The sequence below is a fragment of the Aulonocara sp. 'chitande type north' Nkhata Bay genome, linkage group LG7, assembly GCF_057382095.1.
Source record: "Aulonocara sp. 'chitande type north' Nkhata Bay isolate Kocher_YH1m ecotype deep benthic linkage group LG7, A_spYH_male_GT1.1, whole genome shotgun sequence".
Taxonomy (NCBI): Eukaryota; Metazoa; Chordata; class Actinopteri; order Cichliformes; family Cichlidae; genus Aulonocara; species Aulonocara sp. 'chitande type north' Nkhata Bay.
Window position 1 is genome coordinate 54,112,258 of NC_141350.1, and position 19,584 is coordinate 54,131,841.

At 38.3% G+C, this 19,584-nt stretch overlaps 1 protein-coding gene across 2 annotated transcripts in view; it reads left to right on the forward strand.

Annotated features, from left to right (window-relative positions):
* Positions 1 to 19,584, forward strand: part of LOC147326243 (netrin receptor UNC5D-like) — a 189,160-nt gene that overhangs the window by 105,704 nt on the left and 63,872 nt on the right. For both annotated transcript variants that reach the window (XM_086301354.1, XM_086301353.1), the window contains exon 2: positions 10,255 to 10,461. In XM_086301354.1, the coding sequence (XP_086157480.1) occupies positions 10,255 to 10,461 (207 nt within the window). The remainder of the gene's footprint in view (positions 1 to 10,254; positions 10,462 to 19,584) is intronic.

Consider the following 19,584-nt stretch of genomic DNA (forward strand, 5'->3'; position numbering starts at 1 on the left):
CCAAACACACTCAAAAGTGTCATGGGTTTGCAGGAGGAGGACCCAAATGCAGACTCTTAAGGCAGGAGAATAAACTGAAAGTGCATCTTTATTTAAGCTGGTAGAAAAGTCCAAACTCCAAATAACAAGGTCCTTGCAGTGATCTTATAGTTCAGGCAAGGAAGACACAAGCAGCAAAAACAGGATGCTGTGAGAACGACTGGGGGGAATACACAACTATATATACACAAGAGGGGAATTAGAGGAAGTGAACACAGCTACAGGACATGAACAGAATCTAGGTAACGAGTCAAGCAGGAAATAAAACTAAATACAAAGCACAAGAGGCGAAGGAGTGCCAAAATAAAGTGAGAACATAGACGGGGGAAATAGACATAGACACCATCTAGCTGTTGATTTGAGGTGAATACAAAGAATTTGGAAGCAGTCCTCCATCCTCATAATTCAGTCCACTTTGTGCAGTGTGCTAGGACCACTGGCAGCAAAACAGGTCCAGAGCATGATGCCACCAACACCATGCTTGACATCTTGTACAGTGTTTTGTGTTCGTTAATACTCCTAACATACACTGTAAAAAAAATGTAATATAAAAGTATTTTACTGTGTATTTTACAGTTTTGTACTGTTCTTGTAGAATATCATTAAATTCACATAAATAGACTGATTATACATTTCAAATGTAAATTAACGTAAAATCACTGTAAATGTAATAAAACATAATTGTTTTGTTTGTTAAATGTATCTGTCTGTACATATGCATATTTAGATTGTTAAAATACATTCACAAATGTATCATAATTTCACAAATATCTGTCCGTTATTTGAAAGATTGAACTGTTAAATTCAAATGTAATGCTATGGAAAAAATATATAAAATGATTCTTATAAACTTTTACATCAAATAATAATTATTATTATTGTTATTTAGGGCGATCGTGGCTCAAGAGTTGGCAGTTCGCCTTGTAATCAGAAGGTTGCCGTTTCGAGCTCGGACAGTCTCAGTCGTTGTGTCCTTGGGCAAGACACTTCACCTACCACCGACTGGTGATGTCCAGAGGGGAATTATAAAGTGGATTATTATTATTATTCCTATTACCGCAGTCATTGACCTTGTTTATAGGTAATTTCATTGTTTAATCACATTAAAATGTTCCTAATTTAATGTTTAAAAGCACTTGAAAAAGGCACAATCCCATGTAAAATTAGGGCAACAAACTATATTGTCATTACTAACCGTATTTTCATGAGAAAGTTATTTTCTGTTATTTTCTGGTATTATTTTGGCGCCCCGGCTGCCAGAATATTAGTGTTTTTTTAGGATTTTTACGGTGTACCTCTTATCACTGGGACCAGTTAGCCTAGTTTTTGTCTCGTCTGACCATAAAACCATAAAACTTTTCTCTAGAAAGCGTTTAGCTTTTTGATGTGGGCAGCTGCAAGTTTCAGTCAACTTTGAAGGTGTTGATTTTGGAGCAAGGACTTCTTTATTGCCCAATAAGATTTGACGTGTCAAGTTAAAAGACACTGTAGCACCTTCAGCACTATCATATTTGAGCCTGTCAGGATAGAAAGTAAATTCTAACTTGTGAGCTTGTTGTTTAAAGTCATTAAACTCAAGTGCACCAGTGCTAACACCTGACCAGTCACTCACTAACATATGTGGGAAAAATCTTCATTGGGATGAGTAGTGCTTTCTCCCTCCTTTATTTTTCACCATCCAGGCGTCCAACCCCCTACTGCTACAGTTGGGCTGTTGTCCAAAAGATAAGAGTTTGCTCATACTGAGCAGCTCCCATGTGAAGCAGGGTATTGCTGATAAAGAGGAACAAGCACATTTTCTCTTGCTTTGTTCATGTAAATGTGAATTGAATGAGCTCAGGAATACTAGCACCTAAAAGAAGTAAAAAGAAGTGGTCTTCAGAGGCTAAAGTAGTCAATAACAGTAAAGAGTCAACATTTGTCTGTTGTTGTTTTGATTGGACAACATCTGGCATGCGTGTCTTTGTCAGTGCTTCAGTTGCACAGAGCACATTATCTGAGTGCGTGTATGTGTGAGAGCGTTGTGTCCTAAGATGACAGATGAGAGGTTTGCATCAATATTTGAACAAAGCGCTCTGGCATCTCTTTCGGCTGAGGCCATGCTGGTTTTAAGACTCTGAGAGGCAGAGCAGAAACATATTGCTTGTGTGACTCACAGTGCAAAGAAATTACAAGTTGGAGAGTAGATTTAGCGCTCCGGGCATTACTGCAGTCTGACTGAAGTCACTGTGAGACTTGCCTGGGGATAGGGAGGAGAAAAACTGTAGGGAGGAAACAGAAGTGTGACTTAAAATAATGGTATAAAATCCATCTATTATCTGTGGACCAGCGTTGTTAATCAAACTTTAGTTTGGCAAGTTATTGCCAAAGCTATCAATGGGTTGTGCATAGTGGAGTCTGTTTTGGGGCATAGTATTTGTGTGCATCCTGCTGGCGCGCATAACACATTGAGTTTAACAGTTCATTACCTGTCATCTTGTCAGCAGGACACCTCTTGCTAGAGGCTGATGGGTTTTGATGTGGTTGAATCACAGATACTAAACATAATCAAAATTTCACATGTTCTGCGCCTCATTTGCCATTGTACCAGGAGATCAAGAAATCCTATTGTTCCATATCTATCTTTCTCCTGTGGCATACTTGTCATTCAAAAATCTTGAGTGGGAGTGGGGGGGGGGGGGGGGGGGGGTGTCAATAACAGTAAAGAGTCATAACTGCAAAGGTTGCAATTATGCAGTCAGCTATAGTTGGCTGAGGAGCATAAAACTAGCGCATTTTAGTTCAGACTCATGGCTTATGTGCATTTCCTGAAAATGCTAAACATTTTTTTTTTTGTCTTCCTCCTGTACACTCGGTGATCTCAGCAGATGCTCCCCCAGTGCTTCTCACGATCTTCAACACCCACCTATCATCTGCTTCACCAATCTCCTTCCACCCCCATCTCCTCTGCTAGCTTCACCTCTGATCCTCAAACTAGACCATCCATCTGCTGCACCGATTTGCGTCAATAGTGCCTATGAAGACACCTCACACTGGGCATATATAATTAATGCAGCGTTGACCATTGCCAAGCTGTATTTATTCATGTATTTACAAAGACACATTAGCCTGAAAGTCAGTGTTTACACAAAGGCAAATAGCAGCAAATCCACAAATGTGTCTCTGGTTCACCAAGAAACTTTGCACCTTCTTTTTTCAAACTGTGACTGAAATGGCAGCACGGTGAAATAATTAACAAATAATTATGCCACTGACCCTTAATCAACAAATTTAGAATTAATTAGTATGTTTTTTTGTTAACCCGTGTACATACAGCTGCTTCTACTTATTTTTATCCTGAAACCTCTCGTGTGAGTTAATACCATTTCCTGTGTTTCTCTCCAGTTTGTTGTGTCATTTATTTGGTTTCCCAGGCTAATTAAAAGAGAACTGGAGATGCAAGATATGTTTTAGTTGTAATTATGTTACCAATGCTCCATCTACAGAACATTAAATGAGGTCCAGTTACTCATATGTAAGAATAATACAAAACATGAGACGTGCTGTAAAATGTTTCAGGCTTCGAATATTGGACAACACATTAAGGGAATGTTGCATTTTATTAAAGCCATACATTCTCCTCCTTTCTTTGTTTTTCTCCCTTTGTTTCCTGCAAACGCCCACACAGTCAAACACATTTTTCTCGTCTTTGCACTGTTGTCGTGCTTATAATCTCTGTACTGAATGGTATATGCTGGAGAATTGTTTTTGGTGCCTTACACCTGTTGGAAGTTTGAAATCAGAGGTCACACATGTGCCTCTGTGACAGAAAGCAATCTAATTCAATTCGCTACAGTGAACATTATGCATGAGACAAGAGACCCAGGAGCCACAAAAGGGACACAAGTGAGTAAATGTGCATTTAAAAAAAAGCTTCAAAGTGTAGAGAGTGGTGATGTGGTGACAGAAACCGCAAATGTAAGTTCTTTTTCATCCATTATGACTCTTTCAAACTGAAGTAAGCATGCTTTGTGTGAATGAAGGAACAGAAATTATCAAACCCGTCTATGTGGCACTTCATGCCTTGCTGTATATTCAGTTCCTCTCACTACAGCAGGAATAAAAAGTGCTTGTTGCAGCAAGCAGCTTTTCAGGGTGACCAAAATTAACGGGCTATATTAGCTATTGGTATCAGTATTTACAACAGCCAATAAATAAAAAGTAAAGTAAAGAAGAGGTATGGAATACTCCCCTCAACCATGTTATGAGTGCTGATGCTGCACTTTGCAATTTCCCTGTTGGCAACATGCATGTTTGTTACGCCACAGACTTAACAACCAGCTGATCCAAGCAGACACGAGTATAAACAAGTAACTAAACAAGTAGACATTAATGTTTTGTGTGTCTGAAAAACAAAACAATAATTAAATGACCAACATATAAGAATGTCAGATTTTTAAAATCATCACAATTGTTGATATCAGTCTTTAAATTCTTATATCAGTGGTGCCCAAAACCATACTGCAAAGACAGCAATGATCAGTTAACCCAGAAGAAAATATTTACTGCAGATTGTCAAGTTTGAATGTTTGATCATTTACAATAAAATTAAGAATCTCTAACTTTTATTGTAGTTTTATTTTGATGCAGAGAGAAAAAACAAAAAATGCATTACATAAAAATTATAAGCCCATCTGACTTAACAAATAACACTCAAACTTTTTCTTTTTTGAAAAAAACTGAGCAATCACACACAGCACATCCTGGAAAACAGTACATTATAAAGCCACCTATACAGCAAGAAGCTTCAGCTCAATAATGAGGAGAAATTTTGTGCCATTCCTCCTAATTGTGTCATAGACTTGCGTTAAGATCAAGACTTAAAAAAAAAACAAATTTTTTGTGTTGGGTCTGTGTTCATAAAGTGTTACAACCACTTCCTGTTAAGAGCAGGGCTTTAGGTTCTGAAGGCAATTGGCTCCTTAACAAAGAGGATCCTTCTGCAATCAGTTCTGCCAGGAAATGGAATATACATGCCATTTGTGAGCCATTCACAGGCTTTGTGTGGAATGTGGGTTGTGTGATTTTGTGTGACATTGGGGAAAATATCTATAAAGGCAATGTGGATCATGGTAAGCCTTTTTGCACTAGATGCTGGGTGAGAAGAGGTCTTGTTGTTAACTTTTCGTTTCCATATTGATAGCTCGCTATGAAAGCTGTGACCAAAAACAGTATAGTTTCTCCTCTTTCGTGATATTTTGATATAGAGACATGGGTTATTGCATCAGTGAATCCCCGGGAGCCAAAACAGAAGACTAAGTAAGTAAAGGTCAAAAAGGCTCTGCTTAAATCGGCCAATGTCAGTAGCATGCAGGTAGAAGCAGACAACACAGACAAAGACCAGACAAACAAATATCAGATTCAGGCAAAGGTCACAATAAAGCGGGCACAAACTAGCCTAGCTCTGTGGGATGCTATAAGCCTACTGAAGACTATCTGGAAAAAAAACTGATATATTTAAACTGATGATAAAGGAATGAGCACCAGATGTGAAGGGAGGCTGGAAGGTCAAGTGATGCAGGTGGTGGGGATATCAAGGTAACTGTAGGGCGAGGAGAAGTTTAAAGGTTTGGCATAGAGACACAAGAGGCTACTGGCAGGGAAAACAGCAGAAGAAGTGCACACGTAACATCTGGGTCATGATCTGTAGTCTGAACTCTAAGGTTGGGGTGGAAGTCCATATAATGTCTGAATTTGATAAATTTCCATCCATCCATTTTCATCAATTTATCGAAGTCAGGTCACCGTGGCAGCAGGCTATGGAAGGTATTTCAGATGTCCTTTTTCCCAGCAACATGTTACAGCTCCTCCTGTGGGATCCCAAGGCATTGACAGGCCAGACAAGATACAAAAGCTCTCCAGTGAGCTCTTGGGTCTTTCCCAGTTTGGCTCACCCAGAAAACCTTTCAAAGGGAGCTGTCCTAGAGGCATCTTGATCAGGTGCCAAGAATTTGATAGGCATAAAACAAGAAACAGCAGGAAGAGGACATGTTGTTGGAGCCCTGTGTTTGTGCTGGCACAGTCAGAGTACCTACATGATCTTCAGCAGTTTGTGTGTCAAGATGTCAGTTTTCCATAGCTTCAGCTGATGTTTGACATGGATACAGGAGAGCGATGGGACATTTGAGTGTGCTGAATGTAGAGGAGAATTTGGCAAACACCAGCTTGTCTTTCTGAATCACAGCTGTCATCTTTCTCTTTGGGAAACAGTCTACCACCCAAAAGATTTACCGAATTAGTCCAGTCAGCGAGCGGCTTCTCCCCCTCATTTTCTTTAGATAGCAAAAGCGAGGAATATATTGAACTGACAGAAGAGACCACACATTGCTTGTAATTTTGCATATGAGGAGATGGCGTGTTAAATTGAAACATTAACAGGTGTCCTTTAAAGATGCCTTAGAGCTAATGTTATATTAGCAGACTGTTTGTGTTTATGGTACAAAAGTTTGTTTGCTTGTGATGCTGATAGAGAGGCAGGGAGAGGAAAAGAAAAAGAGGGTGTTTAATAGAGCCATCACTCAGCCCTTTGGCAGTGATATCTTGTTTTCCTCTCAGAGTGGGCTAGATGTGTTGGTGCCCCTTATGTGTTATTGCCAGGCGAAGGCATTGGTTGTAGATCACTGTGAAAACCGTGAAAGCACAAGGTGCAACGGTTCCCTGAATGACAGCGACGAGAAATATTGATAGGAGAAGATTCAGCCTGTCCTGTGAACATGCAGATGAACCAGTATAAAATCTGGCCACAAACTGAAAGAGTGCATGTTGCTAGAATGTTAAAAAGTATAACGTAATTTGAGCCAAATTGCAGAATACTTGCAGGAAGTAATGTGTGCATACCTCAAGCCAAGCCTGATTTTATGTATGTGTGTGTGGACTGGACTAAAGGTTACTTCACCTTGCTTTGATTTTACAACCACTACCAGTTCAGTACTGAATGATGTAAGGTGTGTAGTAGGCTTGTGTTGCTCAGACCTATCAAAAATATATTTAGGGCCAGCTCCATGTAAAGAAATGCTACAAGACTTTAAATCCTATAGCTTACTGGCAGTGAGTGTAAAGATTTAGGAGCGGGGGTGATGTAGGTTTTTCTAAAACTTAGTTTTCAAGTTTCTTTGGCTGTGTTTATAAGATGAAACAATGCTGATTTTATTATCACTTTTGCACGACAGTAAGGTTTAAGACACCCAGGATTTTAAAAATCTTTAGAAATTTTGAGAGATGTATTGTTAATGTGGTCATTGCATTTGGATGACACATTTTAAACATAAGGGAACCGAGGACTGCTCCCTGAGGAACACCTACATTTTAAAGACTGTACCAGGATCTAGAAGCACTTCAACCCATCTTCTCTAAAACAGCGTTAACAAGCAAAGAAGCATCCTACAGTATAGGCTTTGCTTGATGTTTGTGATATATGATCAGTAGTTTCAAGAGTAAATAACATAATCTTGCTGCCTAAACACTTAAGTCCTTATGTTTCCAGTTATACACCGAAATTACCCAGCATTTTAAATCAGAGCAGGTTCTTTTCCTGTATCTGTCTTATTATGTTCCAAACAGCTGAATAAAAACTGAAAACCTGAACAGACTACTTAGTGAAATAAACCTGTAATACTTTACTAATGCAGATGTTGATGGTACAGGTATTAATAGCAGAGGCATTAAACTGCCATGTTGGTAAGCATTAGTATAATACCTGATCTATTACCAGAAGAGTCATTACTCTGAGTGCTGTTGCTTTATTTGACAGCGATTTGTTTGCGTATTCTTGCTCCCATCTATCATTTTCTGGATGCACTCTCACGTCTATGTTTTGCATCTATCCAAACACAAACATGCCATGTCAATGTGCCGTTCGCAAAACAAATTGGAGCACTCTGTACAAGAAAAGCTTGCCTGCGGCTAGTCATTTTGAAATTAAAAGCATGTCTCTTTGTTCAGCTTCAATTCCAGGAATGAGGGAGAGAATGTGAATGTGAATGTGTCGCACGGTGGGGAGAACACCAGGCAAGTGCTGTGATTTTCACAGCCAAGGAATCACACAGACACTTTTTATCTATTTCCCTCGATCAGGAGACATCCGGCAGGAAAGGTAGGAGGATTAGATTAGCTAGAGAGAGGAAGAGAAAAGGGGAGAGTGGGTTCTCTAATCCTGATGGGATTTTTCAGAGGTACACACATCACTATGGAGTGCAGTGTGCAGTGGGGAGTTGGTATCAGGAGGGGAGGTGTGCGGGACGGTTTGCCTCACTAAACCCTTCACACTTGCATGAAAGAGGTTCCAGCAAACTAGGGGATTAGTCAGAGTGTAATTACACTTGTGGGCCTCAGAAGAAGCAAAACGTGTGCCGACTGGAACACATCTCAGACGGGCAAAGGAAGAAGGGAGTAATGCCTGTTAATGTGTTGCCAGTGTCTGTTCAGTGAATTCTTAAACTGAATTAGCTGTCTTTAGTGAACACCAACAACTGACTCCAAAGCTGCTTTTATAGGACTATCATTGATCTTCCTGATCAACATTAGGATGTCTGTATCTTGATTAATTTCAGTGAGATATTTATTGGAGTAATTACACTTAAACTTTTTTATAATAGCTATTTTTACTTTGTGGGAGTGCTGTCCATAAATTCAGTTTGTTCATTGAAAATTGTCAAATTGTCAAATTCTAGCTGGTTGTGAAGTAGTGTTTATATTTCATGTTTAGCACTATAGCAGGTTTACCTCATATCTCAGTTATCCCGAGAAATTCCCGTAAAATTGGCATTCTTCACTTTCTAGCAAAGCTGTTTCGCTGCTGTTTTTTGTTACCTTTTTTTTTTTTTTTAAACTTAAGAAAATAATATATATGTTGAGTCAACTATTGATGCTAACTGAAGCTCAGGTGTTGACACTCTCTTGTTGTTTTTGCACAACTGTGCACCAACTTAATGTGACTGAGGTAGTAAAGACCACAAGCTGGGCTGGTTGCAGAAATCCAGAGGAAGAGGATGAAATGAGGGAATGCAGAGAGACAGCTAAGTTAGCTTTATATGATATATGGATTTATATAGCACCTTTCTAATCACTTTTGAGCACTCAGAGCACTTTGTACTACATTCACCCAAACACAGTCACTTTTTCTACACCCAAGCACTATTATCTAAAATTCACATTGTAGATCCTGGGGTTCAGTGTCTGGCCCAACGATACTTCAAACACTGACTATTGAAACTGGGAATCAAGACCCTGACCTTATGATCATTATTATTATTATTATTATTATTATTATTATTATTATTATTATACAACACACTCTACCACCTGAGTAATAGCCAATATTGTGGAAATACTGCATACTCTAATTAATAATGATAGATTATTGTTTAGTAGGTGATGTGGCCAAGCAAGTAGCCAAAGTAGAGTTTTCCCTGGACATTTTAAGGAAAAGTAACATAACTGATTAGCATTTTACTTTAACTTTTACTTTAAATTTCTGTAGTCTATTGATACTAGATAGTGGAAAAGGGGTGGGATTAAATAAGCTTATGCTTCTTCCTGCTCCTTTTTGAACATGGACGTTATTTGGAGTTGTGGTTGCTCGTTTTCCTTTTGTTTGCTTTGTTCATTTGTCTCTTTTAATTCTATTTTTTTATACTTTTTCAACATGTTCAAAATAAAGATTCAATCAATCAATCAATCAATAGTAACTCAAGTAAATTAGTTCAGACTACAAGTAAACCTTGTGCCTGCACAACATTATTGCGTAGTTAACAGAAAAATGTTTTCTAACTGGGATATTGCATTTAGGGTCAAGTAATTTGTTTACATTTGGGTGGCACATCACCAGCTGCTAGTATCTCCAGGTTTGCGGACGGTTGTAGTCGACGGTGTGTCTTTGCCTGTGGTGAAGCAAGTTTGTTTTGACCTTTAGTGAGAAAAGTTTTATTGTGTTTGTTGCACAGCACTGTGCTTTGTTAAAATTATTGAAGTAGCTCTTTTTATATGTACTGCAATGTCACTGGATGCTCACACTTGTGTGTCAGCTCTTGCTGCAAAATCTGCCTGAATTAGTCTTGTTATACGTGCACTAGGGAGCGCAGGAGCTCGGGGTTGCTATGACAATGATAAGGTATGATCAGACATGATCTTGCATTATTGTTTCATCAGTCTGAATTTCGTTCTCATTTAATCCTTTAGGTCAACGAGGTGAAGCCCTCCAACATGGACAATCTGGGACCCTGCCTCACTTCCTGGAGGAGCCTGTCGATGCCTACATTGTCAAAAGTAATCCCATCAAGCTCCGGTGTCAAGCTCGGCCTGCGCTCCAGATCTTCTTCAAGTGCAATGGTGAATGGGTCCACCAGAGCCAGCACATGTCTCAAGAGCACACTGACCTCACAACAGGTACAGAAAGTTGTTTTTTTTAACATACATAACATGTGTAGGATGTGTGTATAGCGATAGTGTATGGTGTATTAAAAGAGTTGTATACACACATGATGTGTAAATGTACACATAATACTCAATTCCATCCTCCCTGTCAAACCGTATCTGGCATTTTACATTATGTGAATATCACTCATATCGCAGACAACAAGCACTGAAAGTCTCAAGCAGGAACTTTGCTAATGGGGCTTTGTGACAATGCCTACGGCTACATCCAACCCTGTAAATGTATTTGCCTCACTTCTACAGACTACACTCTGTGTCACATTTGATCTGAGCAGAAATGACAACTGTTAGAGCATGAAACGCATCAACTTGTTCAATTTTGGGATTAGACTTTGAACTCTGAATGGTGTCTTTTACTGATGCAACTTACTGAAATCCAGTTGTTGTTTTAACTTCAAAATAAATCCATTCAGACCACAGAGGCATTTTTCCCTCTTTTCTAATACTCTTGTCAGTTTTTGTTGCATCACCTCACGATGGGTATAAATATCTCATGATTGCACTTGTGTTTATACAGCGAATTTAGCTGTAAAACAAAAATAATTATACTTCCCTTTTTCCTCATAATGTGCTTGTATTGTAATTAACTTTTTACAAGCGTATCTTGCAAGCAGCTCCTGTTTTTATTTCAAAAAACGTTCGTTTTATTTGTGGTCTTGTATCCATTTGTTCACAATACACATAATCACCTGTACTCAAAAATTAAAACTGTAAAAAAAAATGTATTAGTTGAATGATGGTTGGTGCTTCACTTAACACACAGTAGCATGCATTAATTCCTCTCACTGCTAACAACGGACCTCTAAATTTTTACTGCCTCTAGTCTGGATTTTTATCACCACTCATATCCGTCTCCAGTAGGACGGTCATAAGGAAAGGGATGTACAGAAGGCAAAGGGTTTCCAGAGACAGAATAGTATCTCCTCAAGTAAAATAGTTTTTTCTGACCTGGACTGTGTCAGGATGTTCTAAACGCTGGCTGCTGGAAGATGTATCGTAATAGTTTATTCTGAACTTTTGAGGAACTTTTGCAAAACAGAGGCAGAACACAGAAAAACTTAAGTTTTCCATGTACATCTGTATTTAGATGAATTGTTAAACTCACTCAGATTTTTAATGCTATTCTGAGGACTGTTTTCTGTCCTCCAACTGTTGTTATAGCACCAAAGATGTGGTGACAGTAAAGATAAGAAGCTCTTGCAAAGTAATTTAATAAAATATTTGATCAAACATATACACATATGTACCTATATATAGAGAAACTGGTAGAAACCACCCCCATAAAGTGACAGCTTGATCCTCCTACAAGTAGGATTTATATTTTGTTTATTACAGTTATACTGCAGACTCTTTGGAACAGTTCTGTTAAGCATAATGCATTTTTTACTTGAACTTAATAAATTAAGTTTAAGTTTATTAAAGCAGTAGGATCAGATGAATGTTATTAAAGGAGCCAAAACCCTATGCCACTCTGCTGTCTTTCTCAGCTCTGATGAGGTTCATTTTATTATTATTATTATACTACACACAGCATGATCAAGAAACTGACCTGACAGCCCATTGTTGATCAGCGGTGCTAGTTTCAGTCATTGTGCAAAAGTACTGTTTATAAGGTTGGGAAAATCTGCAGTCAGCTGAGAAGTCACTTGGATGAGTGACGAAAACATTTCTCCCACTGAAAACTGTCTTAAATTTTTGAGCTTAAGTTTCTGTCTCCGTGTTTGAGTCTACATTTGGGTCCTCCATTCCTGCCTACACACAGCCGGACCATGCATGAAAACATACTACACACTGGCTTTTGAGTCTGGTCTTATTGTTACACTACTACTCTACACTGCTATTTTGAAGCCAGCTTTTGTTTGTTTGTTTATGTTTTGCTTTTTTCCTAAAAACCAAATTATATTTCCCTTTTCCTGATAAAGTGCTTAAACTATGTTGCAACAAGAGTTTCGAAATGGGTTAATTATACTTGAAAAGCACAGAAGGTGGAAAATATGGATCTAGCCACAGTGATGTCATCGACTGCTGTGTGAAGTCTGTTTTATTTTCATTGTCACCATCTTGGTAAAAGGGGTAGCCATTGTTGTTAGTCAACTATTATAACTTTTATAAGTATTTGAGAACTGGGAGAGAAGACAGCATAGCAGCTAGAACTGTTGCCTGTGATGGTCGCGGGATAGCGTTTACACAGTTTCTCTGTCAGTTTAGGCACCTGGCTGCGTATTGGTTCATTTCAGCTTAGAAAACCATTTTTGGAGATGTCATATTTGGGAGCTACAAGGGGTCCATCATCATCCTCATTTCAGGGTCTGCTTACAAGTGAGGACACAGGAGATTGACAGATGGATTGGTGCAGTGTTTGCAGTAATGTAATAGGTGTAGTGGTCTGTTAGGATGAAGAGAGAACTGAACGTGAAAGTGAAGTCAACATCCTCACCCGCCACTAGCTATGGGTAGTGTCCAAAGAATGAAACTGTGGATTCACGCAGGACAAATGATCTCCCTCTGAAGAGTGGGAGTGGGAGGGTGAGGTGCTCAGTATTTGGTGAGGGGCTCGTGTCAAATGGACCCAGTTTTTGTGGCTCAGGCGTCAACCATAGAATGGATAGATGGCATTAAATAGCCTTAATGATTCAGTGGGGTATTTCCATATTTTATACAGTCTGTGTTTGGAAGCCAGATTCAAGTGGGCATTTCTGGAAGTGCTGTTTTTGGTACTTCTGTGTGACATATTTTTAGACCCAGAGCTTTCTGGTTGACCTGAACACTGAAGGACATAAGGGCAAAGTCAGTGACAAGCTGATGAACGTAGAGGAGTTTATAGTGACTAGAAGGCCTCAGAGTCACTAAACACACGCATGTGGCACATATTCAGGAAGACAAAACAGTCACTAAAAAATATTTGCTCGCTTCTTGAGGTTAAGAAAAACACAGCGAGTCTGTACTGCTAGTTACTGATATTCCCTCCTCTTATGTGTGTAAGCAAACACACGTGTGCAAGCAAACACACGTGTGCAAACAAACACACGTGTGATAGATAGACATCTGACCTCTGCTGCATATTTCAACATCTAACCCATGCCAGAGTTATTTCATTACTCGTGTATTGTATATGTCACGGTTCTGGGTCCGTTCGACCCAGCATTTTGAGTTCCTTATGTTTTGGTTTATTCTGCATCTTGGAGTGCTTTGGGGTTGTCTGGTGTTTCTTGATTATTTGTGATTTGTTAGTTACTATTTGAATTCTATGTTCTGTTTATTCAGGTTTAAGGAATTGTTGCCTATTGTTTGAGTTGCGTATTATTAGAGCTCCATGTTTCTGTTTACTTGTGATTTGCGTTCTCATGTTTTGTGTGGGTTTAGTTCCGTGTGTCATTTTCTGTCTGTGTCTCAATGTCGAGTCTGCGTCTTTGTGTAGTGAGGTCTTGTTTCCTGTTTTATTGTGAAGGTCTGCGTCTCTTGTGAATGTGTTCAGTTTTACCTCTTGTCTCGTCTCGTTAATTGCTCCCAGCTGTGTCCACCACCTGTGTGTAATCTCCCTGTGTTTCTCTGTGTGTATTTAAGTCGTGTCTTCTGTTATTGTAGTTGCTGGTCCGTCTGTGTATCTACCATGTTCTGTTCGTGTGTTCTCCCTGCTGTCACGGTCATATCTTCCTTCACGTTCAGGTTCGTGTTCTTGTTCAGGCTCAGTAGTTTAGTTGTCCCAGTATAGTTTAGTTCTCCATTTACCGTTTGTCCATCTATATTTTTGTGTTTAATAAACCACCCTCACACCTTTATAAGTGCCTGCGTTTGGATCCTATGCATGTTCAGAAACAATAAATACTAGCCTATTAAGTTCTTCATTCAGGCACATTAGTCCATGCTGAAGTAGTATTAAACTCTGAGGTAGATACACCAGTGAAAACAGTAAAAGTAATTAGAGAGCAGAAATCATTTGAGTTTAATGTATTCATTATAAGTGTCTGTTATTGATACTTTCTTTGGTCAATGCACCCTAATGGTAAATTGTACATTTTCATGATTATAAAATAATCTGCTTACCTTACTGTAATGACTGTAGTGTATATATGTCTGTATGTGTTATATCTCAGCAACACTTTGCACAAACATTATCAGATATACAGCGATTATTAATACTATATGGTTTGAAAAAACATTTATTATAAATTCTTTTGATTGAGAAAATGCAATGCTACATTCTACATTTGCATGTTTCACATTCAACATATGTCATTCATGCCCAACCTATTATATATTCATAACATAGTGCAGTGTGTTTTATCATGGACAATTGCAGTGGTTCATGTAAAATGTATGGTAAATTAAAAAGTTTGCATGAGGGTAAATGGATTGTTTTATGTAAGTAATCTTAAAGTTTTTTTTAAAAGTTTATATTTTCTATTTTGAAACAAGGGATCAGCATTTCTGTGTTGAAAAATAGCTCACTGTAAAATGATCTGCCATAGCTTTAAAATAATTCAGCCCTGCACTTCATGTTTAAATCCAATTATTCAATGTGTGGCCCTTAATTTATCTTAGCCAGTGTGGCCCTCTGGGGGAAAAAGAAAAGAAAAGTTTCCCGCTCGCACACTAGCAACTGAATACTGGATTTACTGGATGGGCAGAAACACAACACTAAATATATCCTACTTGTCAGAATGTCTCAAAAGGATTTTGTATTCGTTAAGAGGACATTTGTCTCATTATTGACCATCTCAGTGCACAACCATGTTACCCGACACTGCAGAGAGAAACTGAAAATAAATGGAGCAGTTTGGTGTGGAGCTGGGGAGAACAAGCATGAAGCTGTGACCCTCTGGCGTTACGTTAAGTGTCTACAAACTCATAAAGCTACTTGATTGGATGATGGCTGAAATAGTACAGAACAAAATGTTTCGACATTAATGCCAGTATCATTAGATTTTAAAAAACACTGGACCTGGACATTTGTGACAGCCCACACTTGGATGTGACTGCATACTCTGACAGTCTCCCTTTGAAGGCAGTAAATCGCTTCAAATCTTGAAATTATCATTTCTTAACACATCATTTGTGCACTGTGGAGTTGTTCTTTCGAGCGCAGCATAATTTTTTCCCCTATACCATTTTTTTCAGATATCACCCCATTCCATATTTATTTGTTTTGTTCAGTTAAATTGTAATGAGCTTTTGCAACTAAAATGGAAAAAATAATAGCCAGCAGCATTATTACCCATCACTTTGTGGCTCTCTAATACCCTACAGTACTTTTAAGTGAATTTCTCTTCTTTTTTTTGTACTGAGGAAAAATAATATGCCTTTTCCACTTGCATTCTTTGATCTTTTTTATATAAAAGCACAATTTGCAAGCAAAATAGAAAAACTATTCGTTATTGCTACGGGGTAAGAGAAAATAAGACTGCATCTTAATCATTTAGTTTAGCAACTCAATACCAGGTTTACTTTTCAGAAGTAACCCTTTCTTTCAATGACAAAGAAAGGATAAAAAACATTACATTTTGTGTCTGAGTTTATGTCTAAAAGATATTCTATTCACGTATTATGATTTTCTGACATTCTGATGATGATGATTATGTACGTATTTTGTATGACTCATTAAAAGCAGAAACCAGTATCTCAAATTATTAGCTCATTTCCTAAACTCAATCAAAGAATGATTCACAATAAACGCTTAAAAAAATGAACTGTGCTCAAAATGCTGACTTAAATCATTTGAATACATGTAAATTCTATGTAAGTACCATGTGAAATTTACTGTTAGTAACACTAACAGCACTTTTTTCTTTAATGATTAATTATTTGGATTAATAAACCTTTAATTTTAAATACCTCAGCTGAATTTTACTCAGAATCATGTTTATAACGATGAAAAGCATGTTTTTGAATCCAGAAATGCTCAACTTTTTTATACATTACATACTTGCTTCAGGCTCCTTTGTCACAAATTACTGCCTGAGAGTGGACTGGCATGGAGATGATCAGCTTGCGGCACTGCTGAGGTGTTATTGAAGCCCAGCTTGCTTTGATGGAGGACTTTGGTTCTTCTCTATTTTTGGGTCGGGTGTTTTTCATTTTTCTTCCTATATATTGAACATTACCTGTCAATTACTGACCCGTCCTCTTTGTTTATATGAGAATCTACCTTAAAGCTATTGCTCACAGAGCCCTTAGCATGGCTAAGACAGTCAGACTGCACATCACACTGACTCTCAGGGGGGTGAAATGACAGCTTCTCTTTCACAGACACTTTTTCACTCACATATGCTGCATGCTTGGAAAGTAATGTGTGTTTTCTTCTTCTCGGGTCTCAGCAGATGGTCACTCTTACTGAGCCTGGTTCTGTCTGAGGTTTCTTCCTATTTAAAATTGTGTTTTTCCTTCCCACTGCGAAACAGTTGAGTACTATAAGGTCTTGGCCTTACTATGTATGTCATCATTGCTGTGTAAATATAATAGAATTGATCTGATTTATATTTTTTCCCTTTCTCTCACATTAATGTATTTTGATGACTTCTGCTCTTTTTCTCACTTTTTTGTCTTACCTAGTTACTAAACCTAAGCTCTAATGCATGCATGTAATAAGACAGTATGACCTGTTGAAACCCCAAGCTGTTTGGTTACCATAGTGATATGTGGCTTTGCTTCTTGGCCATGCTTTAGTACTGAGACTTCATAAACACAGAGGATTTCTTTCAACCTGACCAAAGATTTCGTGGGCCTTTTCGAACAGTATCCGTTACCAGCCATATCTATGTTACACACAGACAGAGCTGAGCCAACAAAGCCCATGTTGAGAAAATGAGCATCTTGCCTTAGACACTGGCTCCCCATCAAGCTTCATCTGTAAGGCAAGGCAAGTTTATTTGTATAGCACAATTCAACAACAAGGTGATTCAAAGTGCTTTACAGAGACATTAGAAACAAGAACAAATAAAAAGCATGATTTAAAATTGATTAAAACAAGCAAATAAACTAACTAACTAATTAACAAACAAACAAACAAACAAACAAACAAACAAAACAGTATATAAAATCAAAACAGATAAAATCAGAACAGTAGATAAAATCAGTAGTTAAATGTAAGTTTTGAAATTTAAGCTTAAAGTGTGGATTTGGTGCTTTATTCAAATGCAGCTGAGAACAGGTGAGTCTTCAACCTGGATTTAAATAAACTGAGTGTTTCAGCTGATCTGAGGCTTTCTGGGAGTTTGTTCCAGATATAAGGAGCATAAAAGCTCAATGCAGCTTCTCCGTGTCTGGTTCTTACTCTGGGAACTGATAAAAGACCGGATCCAGATGACCTGAGGGATCTGGATGGTTCATACTGGGTCAGGAGGTCATTGATGTATTTTGGTCCTAAACCATTCAGAGCTTTATAGGCCAGCATCAGAACTTTAAAGTCTATCCTCTGACGGACAGGCAGCCAGTGTAAGGACCTCAGAGCTGGACTGATGTGGTCCACTTTTTTGGTCTTAGTGAGGACTCGAGCAGCAGAGTTCTGAATGAGCTGTAGTTGTCTGACTGATTTTTTAGGTAGACCTGTAAAGATGCTGTTACAGTAATCAAGCCTACTAAAGATGAATGCATGGACTAGTTTTTCCAGGTCCTGTTGAGACATCAGATCTTTTATCCTTGATATATTCTTGAGGTGATAGTAAGCTGATTTTGTTATTGTCTTAATGTGTTTTTCTAAGTTTAGGTCTGCAACCATCACTACACCCAAATTTCTCGCCTGGTTTGTGGTTTTTAGATGTATAGATTGAAGTTCTCTGGTGACCTGTAATCGTTTTTCTTTGGCGCCAAAGACTATTACCTCAGTTTTGTTTTTGTTTAGCTGGAGAAAATTGTAGGAGGCAGTTGAACAGCTATATCTCTGGACAACCTATTATAGTCTGACTCAGGTGGTAGAATGGCCACTGGGTTCAGGAGAGAGCAGGGTGCTGTAGCTATTAAAGCAGTAAGCTGTGAATTAAATGCAGACAGACTCAGCAACACATGCCATAACACTGTCTGCCCAGGGGGTTTAAGGCACAGGATGGACTGTATCTTTCCAGAGGCAGGTAACTCAGCAAGGCAGATATACATTTACCATTGTGTTGTTCTGTTTTCCTCAGATTTAGCCTTATATATGTCCCTCCCAGGAGGCAACGCTGTAAAAAAGGAAAAGAAATGTAGATGTGTAAAGTGGTGGCTTTGGCTCAGGAACTAGAGGAGCTTGAGTAGAGATAAGATACTGAACCTCAAATTGCGGTATGTGAGTGAGTGATAGATAAAACCACCGTATGCCTATGGGTGTGTAAATTTGACTTACAGTGTGAAAGTACCTTGAATGGACAGTAAGATTAGAAGAGCGCTGTACAAATGTGAGTCCATCAACAGATTAAGTGCAATAAGCAGAGCATTGATGAATCATGAGTTTCACAACTTTTAAGATGTGTAGCACAGTAAAATATTTTTAACAGCATGTAATGGCTAAATATGTGTTTTATACCTCTAATTCATGTCCTCTGGGAGCTAATCGTGACTCAGCTTAAACTTTAACACAAAAAATACTGAGGTTTTTTTTAAATTTTTGTGCAGATCATATCTATTTATTCCAGGATGCTGCTGTGTATGTAACTGAACTCTTACCACTTCTCTGAGACAGCACTGAGCAACAGGGTCACTGTCTTTCTTCACTTGAGGTTATGTATTTTCTTCTTGACAAAGTGTGTCTACAGAAAGATAGAAGTGCCTTTTCATTGGCATTTAGTTACTAAGTGGTAAACAGCCAAAGTGCTGAAAGAGTTAAAGGTATAATTTCTTGTTTTCTGAAGAATCAAACCATGTCACTGAGATATATAGTGTAGGTTGTAGAACCTCTAATGAATGTCCATTTGTTATCATTATCCATGAATAATAACGTTGTTGTGCTATTCAAACCATTAAGTGGGCAATGGTGCGCTGTCACCCTGAAATATATTTCCTCTATCAATACAGAAATGTTTGCTGAGATAAATGATGACACTGAATGCTGAATTTCCAAGCATTGTGGAAACCATTTGAGTTTTATAGGTTTTCTTGCATTTGAGT